At 32.7% G+C, this 24,213-nt stretch overlaps 3 protein-coding genes across 3 annotated transcripts; 2 read left to right on the top strand and 1 right to left on the bottom strand.

Moving 5' to 3' along the window:
• Nucleotides 1-772: 772 nt before the first annotated feature.
• Nucleotides 773-7,385, top strand: CycG (cyclin G; the record flags this gene model as incomplete). Its single annotated transcript, XM_013307833.1, has 7 exons — nucleotides 773-920; nucleotides 1,497-1,648; nucleotides 2,300-2,402; nucleotides 2,507-2,601; nucleotides 3,251-3,376; nucleotides 4,125-4,213; nucleotides 4,634-7,385. Coding segments are annotated over 7 exons (795 nt in total), but the record flags the coding sequence as incomplete, so codon positions are not given.
• An 851-nt stretch (nucleotides 7,386-8,236) lies between these two features.
• On the bottom strand, nucleotides 8,237-17,626 carry LOC106114570 (uncharacterized). Its single transcript, XM_013307832.1, has 14 exons — nucleotides 17,319-17,626; nucleotides 16,882-16,983; nucleotides 15,539-15,663; nucleotides 15,262-15,383; nucleotides 13,982-14,103; nucleotides 13,421-13,527; nucleotides 12,546-12,668; nucleotides 11,671-11,828; nucleotides 11,013-11,106; nucleotides 10,680-10,747; nucleotides 10,060-10,318; nucleotides 9,546-9,663; nucleotides 8,494-8,930; nucleotides 8,237-8,258 (listed from the first exon to the last, which is right to left on the bottom strand). The coding sequence occupies exons 1-14, from the start codon at nucleotides 17,481-17,483 to the stop codon at nucleotides 8,237-8,239; spliced, it is 2,022 nt and encodes a 673-aa protein (XP_013163286.1). The 5' UTR covers nucleotides 17,484-17,626.
• Nucleotides 17,627-17,911: 285 nt separating this feature from the next.
• Nucleotides 17,912-23,299, top strand: LOC106114742 (uncharacterized). Its single transcript, XM_013308059.1, has 5 exons — nucleotides 17,912-18,730; nucleotides 19,859-20,044; nucleotides 20,480-20,649; nucleotides 21,251-21,425; nucleotides 22,164-23,299. The coding sequence occupies exons 1-5, from the start codon at nucleotides 18,567-18,569 to the stop codon at nucleotides 22,237-22,239; spliced, it is 771 nt and encodes a 256-aa protein (XP_013163513.1). The 5' UTR covers nucleotides 17,912-18,566; the 3' UTR covers nucleotides 22,240-23,299.
• Nucleotides 23,300-24,213: the final 914 nt, after the last annotated feature.

The raw sequence follows: 24,213 nt of genomic DNA, 5'->3' as shown, positions 1-24,213 counted from the left end.
AGAAAGCACTGCAAGAAGTAGAAGGTGTATTGAAGAAGGAAAGGCGATACAAAAGAAATGGCATAGGTACGAGCTGCAAGCGAAATGCGCGCGCGCGACGGACATGCGATCGTGTCGAGAGATTTTTTTCGACTGGGACAGCGGCGGCCGGCCGACTGGCTCGATGCGCCAGCGACGACCGGTTCTCTCGTCGCGTCGTTGCTACGCGCGAAATTACGAATATATAAAACGCGTTCGCTTGTCCGCCTCAACGTACAAATTACTATTAATATATCTACTTATTATACAAACAATATATATTTTATTTATACAATACTATATTTAAATAATTAAGTTCTACTATTTAATACTAACTATAACTAATAACATAAGTATAATAATTTAAAACAATAAATGCGTGGAGGCACGCCACACAGTTTTTCTCGTTATCAAAGCAAAACTTATAATAGTAGTCTATGTATTGTTACAGACTATGTTCTACATCTATGACAAACTCAATACAGATTCATGCAGCCATTCTGGAGATATCTTCTAAAAGCATCCATCCATCTTGACTTTCTCATCTTACCATTATAATAAATGCGAAAGCTTAGATGGATGTTTGTTAGAAGGTATCTCCAGAACAGCTGCATGAATCTCGTTGTAATATGTCATAGATGTAGAACATAGTCTGCAAGAACACATAGGCTATCCCGCACTGGGTTAATATTCACAATGACCTAGTCACTAACTTAGGGTAGGCTTCGAGACCCTCAGTGGGGACATACAGTGACCTGATGATATTTATTACAGATTCCTAACCAAGATGAAGGTTCGTCCATGTCATGTGCCTTGTATCACCGTGTCTTGTATGAATGTGGCGTTGGACGAACATGCAGAGCTAACAAAGCAAGCTAGGACTGTCTCTATTGAGGAGTTGGGTGAGTGTTACCCCTACTGAACATCTTTATTGACAATCTATATAATATATTACCAAGACTGAACATCATTAGCAATGTCTTATGTGTGTAAGATACTTATTACCGCGACTGAACATAAAATTACCTTGACTGAACATGATATTACCTTGACCTGTTATCTAGAACTCATGTATTTATGTGTAGTTTTAGTAAAAACATGGTTATGTTTGTAGAATCTGTATATATTAGGGTCTAAAAATTAAAAATGTCACTATTTTAAGATATTTGTTGTATTACAAATTATGCTCAAGTAATAGACCAAATAAATTATTAATAATTCCACATATCATTCTGTTCAGTGTGACAAGTATAGCAATATTGGAACATGTAAAAAACACTTTTGTATTTTGTAGTGTGATGTAAATAAATATTACTATGACTGAATGTCATCACTTAAATTACCAAGACTGAACATTACCAATACCTCGACTGAACATAACGTTACCTCCACTGAACGTTGCATTGACTAGATATTATGTTGACTGAACATTATATTACATCGACTGAACATAACATTACGTTGACTGAACATTTCAGTATCAGTATCCCAGTCGGCGTGCACATGGCGCGACGTGGCGCGCATGTCTCGCGTGCTGGCTGACAAGCTGGCGTTGAACAACGCGCGCGCTGTCACACCGCTCCACTGGCTGAGGCTCGTCAGATCACTGGCTGCTGCACCCGCGCCACAGGTATGTCTAACTCATACTTAGATCCCCTACCCTGCCATCTAGATGGGTAGGGGATAATAAGGTATTGGTATAATTCTCTTTCTGTGCGTTTCTCTGTTGATTAAAAGTAGGCAATGTGTCTATGGGTAGTATTGTTTCGCTATTTTGGCGAATTAATGTCTCCGCTTGCTTTTTTGTCACCTTATTATTAAAATAAATTAATGTAATTTAATATAAATGTAAAATTATAATACTAACTTAGTGTAGGCTTCGAGACCCACAGTGGAGATGTATGTTTTAAATTATCCTCATTATCATCATCATCAGCTCACTATATGTACCCACCGAGGGGCTCGGAGCCTACTCTAAGTTAGGGTGACTAGGTCATAGTCAACCACGCTGGCCAAGTGCGGGTTGACTTCACACATATCTTTGAATTTCTTCTCAGATATGTGCAGCATCACGATGTTTTCCTTCACAGTAAGAACGTCGGATAAATGTACATATGTAAATCGGAAATGGAAAAACACATTGGTACATGGCGGGATTCGAACTCAGGACCTGCAGATTGCAAGTCAAGTGCTTGACCACTGAGACACCGACGCTCAAAATTAAATCTTTAAATTATGCAGCAAAATAACAAAAAATAACTTTTTTTTTGTTTGATTACAGGAAAGTGAACTTGTCAACTTATTGGAGATAGCTATATGTGATGCTGGATGTGCCAACGCAAGGATGAGCGAGCTGGCTTTGGTCATTGTATACCATCAGTTAGGTAAGATAATATATATGTTAAGAAAAAAAAAAACAAAAAAAAAATATCTATAACACTTTATATTTTGTTTTCTTTATTTTAATATATATATATTTTTTTTTCAGAGAAACAACTAACAGAATGGGCGAGACATAAAGACGTGTCTGAAGAGTTGTATTATTTGTATGAATTTGCTGCGCAACTACAAGCCTACTGTAACGTAAGTATATAAAACAAGATTAACTCTTTTACTGTCTCGGACCAATTCATATAAAAAAGTCTAATAAATTATGTAGCATTCGTTGCGTTATATTTGACTCGTTCACGTACAGACACGTACTACCGGTCCAAAGGTCAAACATCGACTGACTGACGCTCGGGACAAACAACACTACATTGATGCATACACTACAAATTATAATAAAAAAAACCTTTAATAATCAAACTGAAACTTCCGCGTCATCATAATATTGTATTGTCACGTGATTTACACATTTATCTAACATTTCGAGCGTCTATGACTCAGTGGTTAGTCAATTGACTTGCAATCTGCAGGTCTTGAGTTCGAATCCCATCATGTAGCAATGTGTTACACATATGTAAATGTACATTTATCCTATGTTGTACGATGAAGGAAAACATCGTGATGCTGCACATATCTGAGAAAGTCAAATGTGTGAAGTCTTGCACTGGACCAGCATTCACTATCACATACTCTCACTTAGGGTAGATTCTACCCTCAGTGGGGACTTAGAGCTGATGTATGTAACATTTCTACTCAATCAGTAACACGCAAGCGACAAGTTGACCTTTCACTTGTAACAAACATCAAGACATGACAAACTAATAAGTTCTTAAATGTATTTCAGATGTCGGAGACTTCGTTATTACGTACACGAGATTTGTTCCGTACTGTATTATCAAGATATGAAGGTCGCTGCGCAGCGCCACAACGACAAAGACTCGTCTGGAGATTATCGGAACGCACGTTAAAGGTATAGTCAAATAAAAAATCGTACTTAATAATGTTAGGAAGAAAATCCGACACAGTGCCGGTGTATCGCAACACAAGCCTTATTAAAATATCAATGTTTATGTTCCCTCACTACATCTGATACAACACTTTGTTACTAAAGTGCGCTTGCGTCAAATTATTATAACTAATATTATAAATGCGAATGTTTGATGGATGTTTGTTAGTATGAATCTCCAGAACCGGTGCATGGATCTTGATGAAATTTGTCATAGATGTAGAACATAGTCTGGGAGAACACATAGACTACTTATGAAGATTTTTTATTCCACGCGGACAGTTTCGCGGGGGGGATATCTAGTCTAGTCATAAATATAGTCTATGTCACTTGGAGATAGTATAGCTTCTCAACAGTGAAAGTATTTTTTAAATCTGTTCAGTAGTTTTGAAGCTTAACTAATACAAACAAATCTTTCTTCTTTATAATTGTACTAGCTGTAAACAAAAAACAACTTGAGTAGTGTATGTCTTCTTCCAGACTATGTTCTATATGTATGACAAATTTCATCAAGATCCGTTCAGTCGTTCTGGAGATATCTTCAAGTAAATATCCATCTATCCAAACAATCGCATTTATGATATAAGAAACATAGACTAGCAGTTTATTTCTTCAGTAAGGAATTAAAATAATAGCCTTAGTTACTCCACCAGTAATTTCGTACATTATTCAGAAGTATATAAGATTTTTTACATAATATAATTTTGATTAGGTACTGCGGCCGACGGATCGTCTGACCTCGCTATTGCCGACCATTGAGGAACAACACCTTGCCACCGACACCACGCCCAGTAGGAACAGGTCAGTAAAAACATGTTATAGAACCTCAAAATATTAACCTTTTTTTATATCTCGAACTCTCTCTAGACCACCACGAATATTACAAGACCAAGATAAGATAAATCTGTTTAGCTGTTCTCGAGTTTTAGCGAGACTAACGAACAGCAATTCATTTTTATATATATAGATCAGGCTATGTCTATATCTCAATTTATAAAAAAATTAACTGCGACTTCGTCCGAAAAAAGTCATGTAGACTATGTTCTACATGTATGACAAATTTCATCAAGATCCAAGCAGCCGTTCTAAAGATATCTTCTAACATACATACATCTAAACATTCGCATTTATAATATTAGTAAGATTATCAGTATTTCTGACCTTATATTAGGTTTTTTCTGTTTTTAACTATCATAGTCTTATTATTGTAATTTTTTATAGAACGGGCAGCGAAAGTAGCGAAAGCGAGGAGACATCTGATTGGCCGAGGAGCCCTGTACTACCGGTGTACTGCAGCAACTGACGTTGACATCACCTGCCAACACAGACCCCCAAAACACCTCGTGTCTAGACAGTAATGAAGACCCCCCAGACTTCAAAATCCAACACGATCAATTGAAAAAATTCAAATGTAAAAACAACGACCCCAGAATTCAAGATCCAACGAGAATTAAGTATAGTTCAAGGTTAACAACAAACCCATAAGACTCAAGAGACCCCAAGACTTCAAGATCCAGTAAGAATTATGTCGTTAAAGTTAACAACGACCCCCTAATCCGACCCCTAAATATCACAAGGTTATTCGTTCTTGGACCCCCAATTTATAGTTGAAAAATATAAATGTATTGACAACGACCTCACAAAAACTAACCTTACGATATTAGAAATCCTATGTTTTTAGTATATTTTCTATTAAACCATATTAAAATATACAAAACTAGACGAATAATATGGAGATATCCTAAATTTAGTCCTTTTTTTAAACAAAATTAAAGGCAGCTAGTAAAATTTACCTGTACTATATTATAAATATATAACAACTGGACATGACAACTGTTTGGAAATTACAGCTTTTAATTTGTTCCAATTTGAAGCCAAATGAAGTTATTGTCTACTAATTCCATTTTTAAAATCGAGTTTCTAATACTAACAGCGTCAAATTGGCACAAAATACAACGACTTATAGCCTGTCCAGTTTAATAGGTCTGAGATAAAGTTGAATATCTTGTGTTTTTTGGATCCCACTTTTGAATAAAGTCAAAATTCCGTGATCCGTTGTGTCGCTTGCCTTACTGCCGATATATACAAAAATATGTTTTGTATGTACGTTACGGTATTTCAAATATAACTAAAAATCTTGTGATTGGACAATTTTAATATAAAACTTAAAATAAACAGAGACTTGGTATTGATTATTGCATTTAAGATTCAGAATGATTTTTCTCTGTCAAAAATTACTATTTTCTTTTACGTTTTATAAGCTAGCGCTTGACTACGATCCTACCTAGAATTAGTGGAGATTTGGTTGGAAGATGGTACGCGCTAGCTTAGTAAGTGCCTTTACTTTTGAAGGTCCCAACATCATATTTGGACGGAGAAACATAGGCCATATATTGAGGGTATTTAACCAACATATGTCAGTTTTATAAAGAAACTTGTTTTTTTTTAACGAAAATTGGTTATAAAGGTAAATCTAAGTGTCCAATCATAAAATCCAAATATTAAAAAAAATGTAGGTAGTTTGAATTTTTTTTTAAACATTTCATCATTGGAAAGGATAAGTTTGAAAATTGTACATAAAGAGTGAGGAACGGGGATTAAATAATTTTTAAATATATATATGAATGTTTATAGGTCTGTTGAGATTGTCATAGATTGCCTATTTACGAGGATATTTTATAGCATTTTTTTCTATTAGTCTATTTTGGATTGTTATCTAATTAAAAAAAAATGTAAATCTGAACATCGTAAATTTTTTGACGACAATATTTTTTTATCTATCTCTGCCTACCTCGTAATATTGGCTTATTTGTGAAATGCTCGATCGATCTAAAGATGTTTATCAAGTTTATCATTAAATAGCTTTAATAGTTTCCTATTTTTTGAAATGTCAAAAAATAAAAAAAAATCCCCTCCATTTTGAAAACGGTTTTGTCTCTGTGTTTATTTTTTTTTTATAAGTGGCGTAAAATATTCCATATAAATAGTGAATAAGTATTTAAAAGAACACGGGGGTTAATAAGAAAATTGCCACCGATTTTTTTTTAAAGTACATTAGTTAGTTTATTAATAGAATGTGTATTTTTTTTTTCAAATGACTAACTCAGATCAAGGGTTTGTATAATTTGGGATAGAAAAAAAAATTTAAAAAAAAAATTAAAATTAATATCATTTTATTTTATAATTATTCTTAATATTTGATACTTATTATTAATGTAGGTGTAAATGCTAATAAATGACAAAAAAAAATATATAATATTGTAAAAAAAACCGTAAAAAAATGTGATCTCAGGTATTTTTTCAATAGCATAACACGAATCGAATCATTGGAAAAACTGTAAAAAAAATATTCGTCTTAGCATGTGTGTGTGCGTGTGTAAATTTTTAAATATAAATGTACGTATGAAACAGTCAAAGTTGCATTTCGGCTTTAACGCCACACTTGTGAATGTTGTGTGGGACTTGCCATAAATCCGAGTTCGAAATTAGCTATGAGTGAGCGAGACATATATATATAAAGCCATATGTGCGACAGAGATGGATGGATACTGTCGTAATTGCTGGTACAAAGATTTGTGGCAAGTTCAATCGTGGTAGTTTTTTTTGTTTTAGAAAAAAATAAGATGTATGAGAAGTGTTTGGTGAGCATAGTGTAGAAAAACGAGTCGATGGATTGTTTGAAGCCAAAAAGTTGTCTATGGCTTTGACTTTTGCCTCAAGTGGATTGTAAAAAAAACCAAACTGTCAAGTCGTTTCGCAACAGTTTGGCGGTATCCGTGAAAATGAATCGAAATTTTAAAATGTAAAAAAATTATTATTGTTTCGAATTTTAGGCGAAGTTATTTATTAATGTGACATATTGCACGCCACGTTGTTTTATTTTGTGAAGTTATATTGTGAACACCAATAATTGTGATTAAAAAGATTGAGAGAAAATATTGTCTCGAAACGAGAATAAACAGTTGCGATTCTATTTGTTGTTTTTATTCAAGAAAATTTCGTCAAAATCATCGCCAGAAAACAAAAGGTAAGATTTTAATAAATAAAACAATTTAATCACTATAAAGTCGTAACTTTATTTCATAACTACACAATCAACTTTTGACGGCATAATTGGTAAATATATCATTGCAAAAAACTCATTTTAATTACCAAAATGCTTCGAATATCTTAACTAATGTTACATAAATATTATGAATATAACAAAGAAAAAATTAAAGCGCCCACTAAATACGTAGTTTATTATTAAATAGCAAAAAGTAGTCTAAAATATAAACATGCGAATATCAGAAAATAAAAAAAAATACTTCGTTCCAGACCAAAGCCTATAAGTAAACTAATAATTGCCCGCGACATCTGCGTTGAACTAAAAAAAATCTAGTAATAAATAAAGTCTATGTCAATTGGAGATAGTGTTGCTTCACAACAGATAAAGAATTCTTCAAATCAGTTTAATAGTTTTTGAGTCTATTCAATACAAAACAAACAAATGTTTCCTCTTTATTATATTAGTATAGATTTGCTTCTCTTATTTTATATTATTAATATTAGCCCCCTTTTATAGAATTCTACATTATGTTTGCAAGATTTATCGTAGGTTTCTGAGACTAAAATACTCGTTTAAAACATATTATCTTTATATTGTCAAGGATAATTTTGGTCTTAGAAACCTAAGATTAGGCGGATATTAATAATGAGACATGCTTTATGTTTTATCATTTTTAGTTTTAAAAAAATCATACAAAGAAGTTTGAATTAATTTATCTGTGGTTTTTTCGATTTTTTTATTTTTCCTTTTTCTTGGTTGGATTTTTTTTGGTTTTTCTACATTCTGTCGCAATTTCTCCTGTGCGAATTTTAATATGTATTGTTTCGATTTCCTCGTCTTCTGTATTTTCTTTCTTCTACACGATTCTGTTATTTTCAATTTCAACTTTTCATATTTCCATCGAATTTTAACTTTTATATTTTCATTTTTTATCGATAATTTCGTTTTATGCTTTTTATTCTTTTTTAAAGATTTAATATTGGAACATTCCAATTCTTTGTCGATTTTTCTCTTTTTAATTTTAGTGGTTTTTTCATTGTTTGGCAACTTTCTTTTCTTATTTGATTTTTCATCATTTTTTATATTTTTTTTATTATTGCTACAGTTTTTATCTCTTTCTATCTCGTTCAAATAATGGTTTTTAAAACTTTCAACATCTAAATCTTGTATGTTTGTGTGTATTTCTTCTTTATTTGGATTAAATTTGAAAGCACATTTATTTTTTTTCATAAAATTCATTTCTAAATCATTAGGTGAATTCTCTTCGTTTTTTATTACTTCTATTTTTACAGTTTGATCGTTTTCTGATATTTCCATAGTTGAATCTTTTTGTATATGTACCGGTTTTAGTTTTTTTGGTGTTGTAAATATATCTTCTGTGTTATCTTTTATGTCTTGTTCTTCTATGATTTGTGAATTTTCCATATTTAAAGTTGGGTTTTCATTGAAACTTTGAGAAGGAACTTCTTTCTGTAAAATATATTACTAATATTATAAATGCGAATGTTTAGATGGATGTGACGTGGATGGATGGATGGGCTACACTAATTAAGTTTTATATATCCACGCGGACGGAGTCGCGGGCGACATCTAGTGTTTTATATAAAGATTATGTTCTCAGAAATCGACTGTTAGTCACATAGATGTGTTGTTTCGACAGTGGAAACTAACAACTTCTAAATATATATTTAACACTAGCTGTCGTCCGCGCGGGATTGAAAATATATGTTGGTCGATTCTCAAAGCTACTCAATATGCTCACAAAATTTCATAAGAATCGGTCAAACCATTTCGGAGGAGTATGGGAACGTTGTCTGACAATTTGACACTGCGATGGTAGCGCCGTCTGTCGGATCCAATGTAAAACATTCCAAAATCAACAACTACTAATAAATTAAATATTAATTAAAAAAACATTGTCCAGCGGAGAAAATTGTGAATCTAAACCATTCCCAGATCCCCTTGAACACACACAAAAAATTTCATCAAAATCGCTCCAGTCGTTTGAGAGAAGTTCAGTGACACACACACTCACAGACGAATTATATATATATATATATAAAGATATAATAATTATAATATTACCTGAATATTGTCATCTTTAATTTCGACACATTTCTTAGGAGAGTTCCATTCATTTATACATTCATTGGATTTGATTTTATCTTTCTTCAAATCATCCAAAACATTTTCTAATAAATCACTGAGAAAAAAATACAAACTTAATAAATATTTATTCTTGGATTTTTTAATATAAAAGACTAGTAGTTGACCGTGACTCTGTCCGCGCGGATTGAATAAAATAAACTTGGTAGTCTATGTGTTCTTCCAGACTATGTTCTATATGTATGACAAATTTCATCAAGATCCATACAGTTCTGGAGATATCTTCTCACATACATACATCTAAACATTCCTATTTTACTAATATTATAAATGCAAATGTTTAGATGTTTGTTAGAAGATATCTACAGAACTGCTGGAAGGGTCTTGATGAAATTTGTCATACATATAGAACATAGTCTGGAAGAACACATAGGCTACTTATTTTTCCGTGCGGACAGAGTTACTGTCGAAAATTTATTTATTATTAACTTACTTGATAATTTTCTTCTTTACAATCAAAGGTTTTGGTTTTTTAAATTTCTCCGACATAATCTTTATCAATTTCATGGAATCCAATTCGAGAAATTCATTTTCCTTTATTCTTTCATGTAAACATTTCTCCAATAATTTCAATGGTGATATTAAAATGTTATCAACATCGTTCAATATATTCGGTTGAATTAGTGTAAAATTTAACCTAATAGGTGGTTTTAAATTTAATTCCATACGAGATGTATTAACATCTTTAATATCTGGAAAAAAAACTAGTTTTAGACATTGTTGCCGACAGATAAGGAACCTTTTTACACGTTTTTATTCATAATTTTTATATATATATATTTTTTTTTATATCATAAGATGGCAAACGAGCGAGTCACCTGAAATCGCTGAAATAGCGAAGTGATTGCCCACAGACATACGCAATTGCATATATCTACCTTTAATCGACGGAGGAGAGGATGCACAGAAATAAAATATCTTCCCTTTCCATGCATCCTCTCATCCGGAAAGTCCACTTCCACTTCCCATCCTTTCCTTATAAAAAAAAGGGTGGGGAATGAAAATTGTAAAGCATACATTTTTTAAATTAAAAAAATAAACTAAAATAAATACCATCTTGCTTTTCATCTTCCTTATTTCTATCTATACGTTTCATATTAAAACTATTCGAACATGATGCCCTGGAAATATAAAAGTTAATTAAAAAAATATTCAATAACTCATAAATTAAATATATATATATATATATATATATATTTAATTTATATATATATATATATACATTTTATTTGAAATCAATAGTTAGTCAATTACTCGGTGAAGTTAGTGATTCAGTCAGTCAGTGAAGTTAGTGATTCAGTCAGTGACGGTAGTCAGTCAGTCGGGTGATTTAGTTATTCTTGCTTATATACTGTTTGATATTAAAGCTATGTAAGTGATATTTACCTATTTATCTGTTTAGTTCGTCTCAATGACATACGACACGGCATCACGGGGCCGCGTCTCATTACTTGTGATGGAATTTCCTCACCCACTATAACTGGAAGATGAATACAAAAAAAAAAAGAAATTTATCATATTCCCTTAATTAGTTTTTTCCCGTGACTTCGTTTAGGCGGAATTAAAAAAAGACTATGTTCTTTATCTATGACAAATTTTATATAGATCCATGCAGCCATCTTAGAGACATTTTTCTAACAAACATACATATAAACATTCGTATTTATAATATTAGTAAGATTAACATCTTAAAAAATTAAGTTTCAATCTTCTGACCATACATCCATACAAATATTCAACAACTTAAAATTTAGGGGGATTAAAAATACATGTCAGATTCTCAGATCTACTCAATATGCTCACAAAATTTCATGAGAATCGGTCAATGCCGTTTCATAGGAGTATGGGAACGAAAATTGTGACACGAGAATTTTATATATTAAGCGCCAATAGCCTAACCGTTAAAGGTATAGATTTCCGATCACGAGGTCGGGGGTTCGAATCTAGCACAAGCATAGAGCTTAATTGGATTGGTAAAAGGAATATTAGTAAATTTACAAAAAAATCTGCTAATATTTTTTTATATATATATATATAAGCTTACCTGTTTCAATACTAGCAGCAAGAGAATCTATATCTTTAGGTGCTGCGGGAGCGCATGTCATACAAACATATCTTCCCTTCTTTTTATTTTCTGTTTCCATACATTTGTCATGCATACCACAACCGCCGCATAATATGCATAACTTTATATCCCATAATCTGTAATTAAAAATAATATTATATATATATAAAAGAAAGTGGTGTTAGTTACACTATTTATAACTCAAGAACGACTTTACCGATATGACTGAAAATTGGTGAGGAGGTAGCTTAGAGCATGGAGACGGACATGGGATACTATTTATTCATTTTTTTTCGAATTTATGCCTTGAAGAGCTGCTTTTTGTTTAACTTACTAATATTATAAATGTTGAATGTTTAGATGGATGTCATGTGGATGGATGGATGGGTGTTTGAAGATATCTCTAGAACAGCTGAACGGATCTCGATTAAATTTGACATACATATAGAACACATAGGCTACACTAATTAAGTTTTTTTTATATATCCACACGGACGGAGACGCAGGCGACTGCTAGTTATTTATAGAAACTTATGATTTTTGCTCGTCACTCCGTCTTTATTGAATAAAAAAAACTTAATAGTCTATGTGTTCCAGACTATGTTCTATATGTATGACAAATTTCATCAAGATCTATACAGCTGTTCTGGAGATATCTTCTAACATACATCTAAACATTCGCATTTATATTAGTATGTTTTCAGGAATTTTAAATGACTATTTAAAAAACGTGTTACCTCAAGTGGTTATTTGGTGATTGGTACAGTCAGGGAATAACAAACAGCAATCAATTTTTATATAGAGATTTAAAACAAAGTAGAAGACGAAAACTAGTTACATTTATTTAAACTTACCCATTTTCATTATCAGAATCATGTTCCTTGCCCATTGGACATTTACAGTCAAGTGCACAACAACTAAGATTTATCTCGTACATCTCTGAGTACGCATTATGTTCCAACTCCCATGCCGCGTCTCTGTAAATAATACAACAAAAAATTACACTATCTTACTAATGTCACAGAGCGTCAGTGGCTCAGTGTTCAAGCATTTGACTTGCAATCTGCAGGTCCTGGGTTCGAATCCCGTCATGTACCAATGTTACCTATCCTATGTTGTTACTGTGAAGGAAAACATCGTGATGCAACATGCACATATCTGAGAGGAAATTCAAAGATATGTGTGAAGTCAACCCGCACTTGGCCAGCGTGGTTGACTATGACCTAATCAACCTTAACTTAGGGTAGGCTCCGAGCCCCTCAGGACTTATAGTGAGCTGATGATGATGACTAATATTATAAATGTGAATGTTTAGATGTATGTTAGAAGTTATCTCCAGAACGGCTGCATAGATCTTGTTGAAATTTGTCATACATATATAACATAGTCTAGATGAACACAAAATCAATTTATTAATTAAGAATAGTAAAAAATAATGAGGCAAAGGTTTATGATGGTATGGCTTGAAAACCAGAATTTTTTTAAAAGTGAAAAACGATCACGTATCCACCTGTTTTCGCTAAAACAGCGAAGTGACTACCAAGACCTACTTTTAATAGAGAAGAGGTGACATAAAGGATGTTTACCCTTCCTTCTATATTCCCTTCCCATTGTTTACTTATATGGAAATAGGAAGAGAACTACTTCGACTACTTTGACTGCCGCAAATTATCATCAGTTTAGTAGTTTTTGAGTTTATATAATGTGATAATAAAAACGAAGTACATACCTGTCAGGAACATAATATCCTTGTGTCATGACAGCGTCTAAAAATATCTCTTTGTCATTGCACAAAGGACATTTTAAATAATGCATCCCAGCACTTAATGCCATGCGCTGTTGATACAATTGTTTTATATTAATATCCAAATTAATATATAGCGTCAGTGGCTCAATGGTTAAACTCTTGTAAACTGCAGCTTCTGGGTTCGAATCCCGCTATACCAATGTGTTACATATGTACATTTATCGTATGTTGTTACTGTGAAGGAAAACATCGTGATGCTGCACATATCTGAGAAAGTTATGTGTGAAGTCTTGCACTGGACCAGCATTCACTATCACATCTCACTTAGAGTAGACTACCCTTAGTGAGGACTTATAGTCGACTGATGATGATATATATAGGTTGTTTGTTAATAGTCTCATGATCTGTGCTTAAAAAGTAGGTAGACCTCAATATATAGATTGATTCTCTTATCAATAGATCTAAAGTTATTACATTTTATGCAACAAAGAATCATTTTTTTTATAGTAGCCTTTGTGTATAAAAAAAACTAATTAAACATACCTGCAAACAATTCCTATGAAACCATGCATCTCTCGCACAACAGGGTGGCCAGAATGTGTTTATAGATGGACTGCCTTCTACGGGCTCATAGCATATCACACATACAATATTCATTTGTATATCTGAAAATGTAAATAGTCAAATAAGATATGAATTTAAGAACAATATTAATTTATTATACATACTTATTTCTATAATAACATATAATCTTAAATCTATTATATAAAATAAAATATAAATTATTATTTAACAGTGGTAGATCCCGCTTTAACATCTACGCACGAATTGTCCCGGCTCACCCGGTGAAATACCACGACCACACAGAAGACAGGCGTCAAGTGGAAGCAATTCCGCGTTTCGTCTGATGAGTGTGCGTCCTGGAGGCCTAATTTAGTCCTCTTTCACATCCTACCCTTTTTCTTATAAGGAAAGGATGGGAAGTGGAAGTGGACTTTCCGGATGAGAGGATGCATGGGAAGGGAAGATATTTTCTTTCTATGCATCCCCTCCTCCGTCGATTAAAGGTAGGCAACGCATATGCAATTGCGTATGTCTATGGGCAACGGTCACTTCGCTATTTCAGCGATTTTAGGTGGCCGCTCGCTCGTTTGCCGCCTTATGATATAAAAAAAAATATTAAAAAAAAAACGAATAATTCACTAAAATATGTTATTAAAAGGAGTCATTCGGCGTCGAGACCCTTGGTCTTTACCCTAGCGCTTTAAGACTTTTTAAGGATATATAAAAAATTAATCGACATCACAGGGAACCGAAGAGCTGGCAGCTACCTCGGTCAAAGAATTAGTTTAGCTGTACAGAGGGGGAACGCTGCCAGTAATTTCGGGACCTTGCCTAAAGGGACTCCTTTTAATAACATATTTTAGTGAATTATTCGTTTTTTTTTAAATCGGAATAACAATTTTTCTACCAATCTCCTACTTGGTCACCAACTACGACCGGCTTGATTAACCGTTAGGGACACCCTTAGTAAAGGTTAAATATGGATGTATTTTATGTAGCTGAAGTCAACCAATTTTAACACAAAATCATACTAATATTATAAATGCAAATGTTTGGATGAATGTTGGTAGGTATTTCTAGAACTACAGAACGGATCTTTATGAAATTTGTCATAGATGTAGAACATAGTCTGGAAAAACACATAGGCTAATACTAATTGTTTTTTTAATACCGTGTGGACGGAGTCGCATGAGACAGCTAGTCATGAATAAGTAAAATCGGTTAAAATAAGAATATAGTTGAGATATATGTTTACTTACCATTTAAATCACTGATTTCTTTATCTTTCGATTTTTTTCTTTGTGCTGATATCCTTTCTTTCACTTTGTCCATTATTTCTAAATTGATTTTTTGTCTTGGTGCATGCAGTTGACAAAAGGATCTGTGGAAGAATCATCAGCAGACTTTTTTTACCAACTTTTTACGCTCCTAATTTTACATTTCTTGTCATTTCCAAGTAAGCTATAGGCTTGTGCTATAATAGTCGTATGTCGAGTTTCGACTTTTTCTTTCTTCCATGCGACAATGTGTACTTACTTATAATTCCCATAATATAATGATACAGCATCTTTCTCTCTTCCGCAGGGTAAGTGGAATTGTTTCCTGCATTGTGTCACGGAGCAACCGAGAGTGGCGCCCTCTTTACCACAGTAAGAACATTTCTGGAATACAACATAGTGTGAGAGTCAATGATTTAGCTCTTAATCACTTATATGCTATAGCAAGAGCTAGTTTAGTAAGAACTAATCTTATAAATGTGAATGGATGGATGGATGTTTGTTAGAATGTATCTCCAGAACTGTGCTGTATGGATCTTGATGAAATTTGTTAAATGTAGAACACATAGGCTACTAATTCAGAATTTTATAAATCGCGCGGACGGCGACGCGAGCGACAGCTAGTGGACTACATAAAGACCATCAGAAATTCCTAGACAGATTTATATACACAGTTTTGACTAATATACAGGGTAGGTAGGAATAATAAATAAATGTTTAAATTTAATTTTCACATAGGCTACTTATTAAATTTTTAACCCCCTCTTGTAGATAACAAGTCAGATAAAATCCTACTTATACTAATCTAGCTTGTTAAAATAAAAATTATTGAAAATAGCGAAATAAACATTGTCTATAGATTTTTTCGTCACTGAATTGCCACTGTTTGCTTTGAAGAGGCATTTACAGCTTCACCGGGCTTGAGGTGGCCGAACACAGATGGCACTTAGTCTAAACCTTGTTTAAGAGTAACTAAGAGGGCTCCCTCAAGAACTTCGGCTCAGGCCGATACTTAGTTATTATTACCGGATTGCTTTGCCCATAGACAATTGCATATCCATTACATACATTTAATTTATAGTGGAAGGACAGCACAGAATGAGAATATTTCCCCTTTCTATGTATCCCCTCCTATCAAATAACTTCAATAAGTAAAAGATTAAAATTAAGCCTATAGCAAATTAAACATTTATGTTACATTCTTATAAAGGAAAGCATTTTGATGCAAGGATCTGTGTAGACAAGCAATAGGCCATGGACCAGGACAGTTGACAAACCTTAATCACCCTTTAAAAGAGCTAGGCTACACGCATCTCAGTATGGACATATAAGCCAATGAAAATATTTAAAAATAGCTTAAACTAAAGCTTTAGTATGTTATCTTACTATTATTATAAATGTGAAAGTTTGGATGAACCGATGGATCAGAGGATGGATGTTTGTTAGTAGGTATCTCTGGAAGAACTCAATGGATCTTGTTAAAATTTATCATAAATGTAGAACAGTCTGGAAGAACACATAGGCAACTAATTAAAGTATTTTAAATTCTGCACAGACAGAGTCAAGGGCGACAGCTAGTTGTAGATAAAATATATTACTTACATGTTTTTTACTTCTCTCAATTTCTGCTACAATATCCGGATATAAGAAACCAAAGAGACCTTCATTGTCTTTACCTTTTTGTATCAAACAGCATGATAATAGCTAAAACATTAATTATAACATTTTATATAATTTACGTAAACAACTCCCATAACCTAGAAAGCTAGGCAGAGACCATAGAAAGTCCGTAATGTACCCGTGATAGGTGACTTTCACTTCAACATTCATAAATCAACCCATATATGTATGTCGGATTCGAGTGCTCTTAATACCGCCCTTTTTAAGTGTGACACTAATCTAGACGATATATTTCCGTCTGAGACGGCCTCGAAAACTGCCACTTACATTCCCGATATAAATTTACTTCGTTAATGTTTTTATGCATACTCTTGGACATAATGAATATAACGGAACGGTAATAATAAAAAATTACTTACAACACAGAAATAATGACAGTAAATATCACCGATTGAGTACAATTTGCCGTAAATAGTTTCATCGTCAATATTTCGATTACAAAATGAACAAGAACCAATATCATCGGTGGCTAATTTAGCTAAGAGTAAATGTTTTTTAGTTTTGCCCCCTTTTTTGCAAGACATGATAGTTGACAATTATAAAATTACGACTAAAAAGTTCTATAAATAATCGTAAACAATTTCATCACGAAAACACATTAAATTAAATCAAATGCTACAGTACAAAAATACAAAACATAAAATGTTCTTGTCAAAATCAAGTTACCTTTGGCGGGAATGCAAACCATAAACGTCAAGACATTTTATTACCGTTCGTAAATGTAAATTTTTTTTATTGAAATTTTTTATTTTCTTTCTGAAAATAGTTATTTAATTATAACGTAAATATAATTAAAAACCTGAAATTTGCTTATTTTCATTAACTTTATTAGAGAATCAATAGACAAGATACAACATTTTTAGAAACATCCATCAAAGTCAACTTTTATCAATCGAAAATCATTTCCTTTGTTCCAAGAGAAGTTAAAGCGTGCTTTGGTATTGAACCTCAGCCTAAAGTGTTAATAATCCTTGATAAAAGCACAATAAAAGTACCTTGTACATTTCGCAACTTGTTTATCTCCACAAACATCATAATAACATCGCGAAAATAATATTAATGTGTTGCCTATGCCGGAAAGTGGTTTTTCATTTTAAAATTATGAGCAATTAACGGCAAGCAACACTAAATTTAAAACGTCAAAAAACCTCAAAAAAAAACACCGCAAAAGCTATTGTAGTTTTAATTTAGTTCTTAGTGTTATTTATGTTTTATTATTGTTGAATTGTGCTCTTTGAGAGTGCTGGAACCATTATATATCTAGTCTTATTATTTATATATATAAGTTCTATCATTGACTTGAGTGCCATTATTGACTATCCTTTGTTTTTATGTATACTAAAAGTGTCGAAACGTTGAAGGAAAATTTTTCGATTTCAACATTTAAGAATTGAGTCAAGAATTACATATTTAACATTGGCATAAATAACATTGTTCCAAGCATAATATTTGGTCAAATCCCGCCATTTTTACACTGCCACAATATTGGCTTTTTCTTATTACTTTTCACCGTGTTAAACATGGTTAAAATTGTTCGTTTTAACGAAATTACTTTATTAAAAATGGCAATTAAATAAGAAAATACTTATAAGATTCCAATTGGAACAATGTCGACCGTACAAGACGCTGCTTGGTCGAAAATTTCCGGTGAAACTTTGAACCCTAAGGAAAAATGTCGTAATATCACTGAAGAGATTTATAAAAGGATAAATATAACGTTTCAAATCAAAAAACTTGAAACTGGATCACAAAGTGATATCTCAGATTGCAGGTAAGACAATTTTTTTTGTTCATCTTTTAAAAATTTAAATAAGGATCAACAAGAAGACCATATCAGAACTGGTATAAACATATATTTGTAACCTATAGATAGCTAATAAGGAGCACAAAAGTGAGACAAAAAAGGTTTCCAAAGGCCTTTTGTTTGGATAAATTTACTCAAAATTGTCATTAATTCAAAATTACATTTTATAAATCAATCATTTTTTAGACATCAAAAGTATAAAACACTTAATCTATAAGTATGTATGTTCATCTATGTATATAAACTTAATTGATATATATTTTCATCATTCTCTTTGTAAAAAAACTCGGATTATGTTTGGAAATCAAACTAGTACTAGTGTTTGATGTTTCCTAACAGTTTTTTTTTAATACAAGGTCTAAATTATTCAATATCAGCCAATATTTTGTTTACAGAAAGTAGGTCATTTATTCCAAGGTTTTGTTTTTTTTAATAAAAACAATAACAGCCAGCAACAAGTTATAAAAGAATTTGTCTCCTTTATTAGCTATGCACTAAAAATTGACGATACTGTTAATAATCTTATACTTTTTTTTTTAAATAAGAAAGTAAACACAAAATTGAATTGGCCCGGCTCGCCCGGTGAAATACCACGACCACACAGAAGACAGGCATGAAGTGGAAGCAATTCCGCGTTTCGTCTGATTAGTGTACATCCCGGAGGCCTAATTTAGTCCTCTTTCACTTCCCACCCTTTTTAATAAGGAAAGGATAGGAAGTACAAGTGGACTTTCCGGATGCGAGAATGCATGGGAAGTTAAGATTTTTTCTTTCTGTGCATCCTCTCTGTCGATTAAAGGTAGGTAACCCATATGCAATTTCGTATGTCTATGGGTAACGGTCACTTCGCTATTTCAGCGATTTCAGGTTGCCACTCGCTCATTTGTCACCTTATATTATAAAAAAAATCCCCATTTTAAATACAGTAAAACCTGGAGAAGCAACAGTACAAGGTACTATAATTTCTCAAAAGGGTTTTGCTTTAATTCCAGTTTCTCACTTGTATAGGTCAGTTACAACGAAAAAATAACTCTTGTGTATATTTAACTGAACAAAATATTTTCAAGTTTTTCTATACATTTTATATATTTTCAGTGATCAATTGGACAGCAATGAACTTAGTAACGAAACAGATCTGTTTGCCTGCGACAAGAGCTCACTATCCAGTAGTACGGACCAGGAGAGAGCTATCAGTAAATGTGAAAAATACATAAATATAAATAACAACGAAGAAACCAAACTAAATAAACCTGCTCCTGTTTATAAAAGACCAAGGAAAAGGTTCGTATTTACAAACTTTGTCTGCATTAAAAAAAATCTATATATTAAGTCTATATAGGGTGTCCCAAAAGGTTACGTGTATAGGAAGGGGGATGATAGGGGTGGTCACAAGGGTCACCAGAAAAATAAAATAAAAATTCCCCTCTGGGTATTAAAAAAAATAAAAGGCATTTTTTTAAACTTAAAAATTTTACACCTTCTGGGGCAGTTTTCCTTTATAATATAATGTCTAGCTCTACTAGCTGTCGCCCGCGGCTCTATCCACGAGAATTAAAAAAACGTAGTACCGTATATATTCTATATTGCCAAATTTCATTACAGTGAAATAGGAAGGTGAAAATGGCTAGAGAAAGGATGTACAGGAAGGGAAATATTCTTTTTCAGTGTGTTCTCTTCCTTGGAGTAGATTTTACATATTTAGGAACCTCCTTACAGATTTCGGAAGCGCGTCAAGAAACATCAGACAAACAAGACTCGGAGTGACAGTGATTGTTCAAGTGATGAAGTGATACCACTCAGTCGTGTTGACATTGACACAAGGAACAGTCAGAGTGAGTCACCTGACAGTGTCATGGGCGTGCCTAATATTGTTATTGTTGCTAAAGGTAAATCCGACTTGAAGGACCATTTGTGTTTTTAGTTGGTTTTAATTAGTGAAGTACACAAAGGTCGGCTGATCTTAAATTAAACAGATGTACTAGCTGTCGCCCGCGACTCCGTCTGCATGGCTATAAAAAAAACCTTAGTTGCCTATGTGCTCTTCCAGACTATGTTCTACATCTATGACAAATTTCAGCAAGATCCATGCAGACGTTCTGGAGATAACTTCTAACAAACATCCATCTAAACATTTATCATCATCATCAGCTGACTATACGTCCCCACCGAGGGCCTCGGACTGTACCCCAAGTCACGAGTGACTAGGCCATAGTCAACCACGCTGATCAAGTGCGAGTTGACTTCACACATATCTTTGAATTTCTTCTCAGATATGTGCAGCATCACGATGTTTTCCTTCACCGTAAGAACGTCGGATAAATCTACATATGTAAATCGGAAATAGAAAAACACATTGGTACATGGCGGGATTCGAACCTAGGACCTGCAGATTACGAGTCAAGTGCTTGACCTCTGAGCCACCGATGCTTTTCTAAACATTCGCATTTGTTATATTAGTAAGATATTAATTAATCTTTTTTTTTGTAGAATCTAAACAAAAATCTAAATCAACACAAAACAATCAACAAAAACAAGATAAAGCAACTAAGCCATCCGAAGATGTTCCTATATTGAAAAGCAATCAAAAAGGATCGGAAAAGAGTCAACAATGGGAACATTGTCCACTTTGCAGTTTATCATTCCGTGGGGAAAGAGGTTTGAGGTAAGAACTAGCCGTAATCCAGTGTTTATCAAAATAAAAAAAAAAACTTAGTATCCTATGTGTTCTTCCTATGTTCTACATCTATGACAAATTTCAGTGTGATCCATACAGCCGTTCTGGAGATATCTTCTAACAAACATCTATCATTTAAAAAATCTAGCAACAAATGTAGTCTACGTCACTTGGAGATAGTGTAACTTCTCAACTGTGAAATCAGTTTAGTAGTTTCCGTGAATATTTAATACAAACAAACAAAAGATTGTTAGTGGCTCAGTGGTTGAACACTAGGCTTGTAACGCAGGTCTTGAGTTCGAATCCCGTCATGTACCAATGTGTTTTACATATGTACATTTATCATATGTTCTTACGGTAAAGGAAACTGTGATGCTACACATATCTGAGAAAGTCAAATGTGTGAAGTCTTGCACTGGACCAGCATTCTCTATCACATAGTCTCACTTAGGGTAGATTCAGAGCCCTCAGTGAGGATGTATCCTATTTATAATATTAGTAAAGACAAGTTTAATTGTGACATCCTGTATCGTAAACAAGTGAACATATTTTAACAAGTGAGGTGTCATTCGATTCGTATTCTTACAAAGAGTGTCATAGATTTTTTTTTTAAATTGTGTTCATCATCATCAGCTCACTATACGTCCCCACCGAGGGGCTCGGAGCCTACCCTAAGTTAAGGGTGATTAAATAGTGTTATCTTGAAGTTATTGTTTAATTTTTCAGACGACACATGACTATGTCACATATTGATTCAGATTTAAAAAATACCAACAAAACTGAAGATGCGAAATCCACTTAGAAGGTATGACTTATATTTGACATTGTAAAATAAGCCTTATTACAATAGGATACGGTTTAAATTAACAATAGTTAAATTAAAATATATATTTGGTACATTTTGTTCGCTAAGATATAATTTTTCAAAGAATTAAAGTCTATTTTAGACTGATTTATGTCATTTTTCGACTTTGACACGTTGAATAGGAAAAATTATTTGACGTTTGCAAAATGGCGGCATAAATATCAAGATGGCGCAGGCGTCACTTGACAATTGGCGCTAAAATGTAACATTTATAATTTTAATTTGAATCTTAAATACTTTATTGTGTTTTTTTTAGTCATATTTAAAGTGACAGTGACATATTCCCTTCTCTTTCTTTCTCTTTGACGAAACAGAGACAGGAATATGTCAGAATAAGTGTGAACGAAGCCAGTTAACATCTTACGAATGACTCATTTGTAATTGTCATTCGCAGTAATTGTCTATGGTCGAAATTGTCTTTTAATTTTATGGTAACCATAGACTACTGTCAAATGGAAGAAAAAATAAGAATATGTTTGTACAATGTCTGTATATTCCTTGTTTATGGATATTTTTATTTATTATATACATATTATTATATAGTTAGTATATTTAAATATGGATTTGAAGGATGGGAAAGAATTGGAATGATATTTGAGATGGATTTGAAAATGGTATTGCCGCTACTGAAAAAGTTTTTTTTTTTCAATCTATTTCACACATTAGAAATTAAAAACAAATAATATAAGATACCCAATAGTAGCTGGGATGGCATTTATATTTTTTTTGTGATTGTCACATCAAAAAAAAAATTTTACAGAATAAAATATCTTAAATAATATTTTTACGTAGCGGCAATGAAGTGGCAGGGTTTAAAAAAATCTGTGATCAGTTGGCATAATGTGATCGTAGAATAGTGATTGGAAGATCTTACCATAGATTGACTTTGCTCTAGATTTTTTATAATCTATATCTTAATGTAAGGTGTTTACTTTAAATTGAATTATTTATATTATCCATGTCTCAGCCTTTAGAAAACTAATTTATCTTTTTTTGGATAAATGTGGATTTTCATTTCATCAACTTTTTTTTAGTTTTTGGAAATTCTGTTGCTAAGAAAAGTATAAAAATATCCTATATTCTCTTGAAACCTGAATACCTGGATTTTCAGTTCTTTGAAATCTAGAACTAAAGTCTTTAATCTATGGTAAGATAGTGAAAAAAGGGGGAAAAATTGAATCGGCCGTTTTTCAGTACAAAATTCTATTACAAATAGTAATTTTAAAAACATTTTTTTAGGATAAATAAGGTTTTTAAATACAATTTCTTCGTAGATTATTAGATTTGTGGAAGATTTTCATTATCATTAAGGATTAAACGTAACTTAAGAAAAAAATAATTGTCTATGGTAAGGGTGTTGCAATAAAAAAAATTATAGCTTGCTATAAATTTGATTTAACGCTGTCGCGTTTCAAACTTGGTGCTAATGTTTGTTTTAAATTGTTTGTAAATATTTGATGTCCTGATTTACTATTGATATTCGTATCTTGCCAAAATTTGTCTTTTGAAAAATAACCTCGCTTATATTATCTTATATATAAAATTCTCGTGTCACAATTTTCGTTCCCATACTCCTCCGAAACGGCTTGACCGATTCTCATGAAATTTTGTGAGCATATCGAGCTATCTATTTTATAATCCCGCGCGGATGGAGTCGCGGGCGACAGTTAGTTGCTTATAATATATCGCCTTCAATCAAGGAAAATTAGAAATTGAAACAACTAAATATTTTGATGACATGTTATCGATTTTATTGATTAATCGATGAATCGGTATTTTATGTTTCCGATTCTTTGGTTACATCACTATCGAGTGACAGCTGTCAAAATGTGAATATTGTATAACGTTTTAGCATTAGCTTTTTTTAGTCTATGCCTCTTTAGTTTTCCGCCAAAATTCTTTCGAACACTA

The sequence above is a fragment of the Papilio xuthus genome, unplaced genomic scaffold (genome assembly GCF_000836235.2).
Source record: "Papilio xuthus unplaced genomic scaffold, Pxut_1.1 DF828037.1, whole genome shotgun sequence".
Lineage (NCBI taxonomy): Eukaryota > Metazoa > Arthropoda > Insecta > Lepidoptera > Papilionidae > Papilio > Papilio xuthus.
This window is presented reverse-complemented; position numbering and strand designations above follow the sequence as displayed.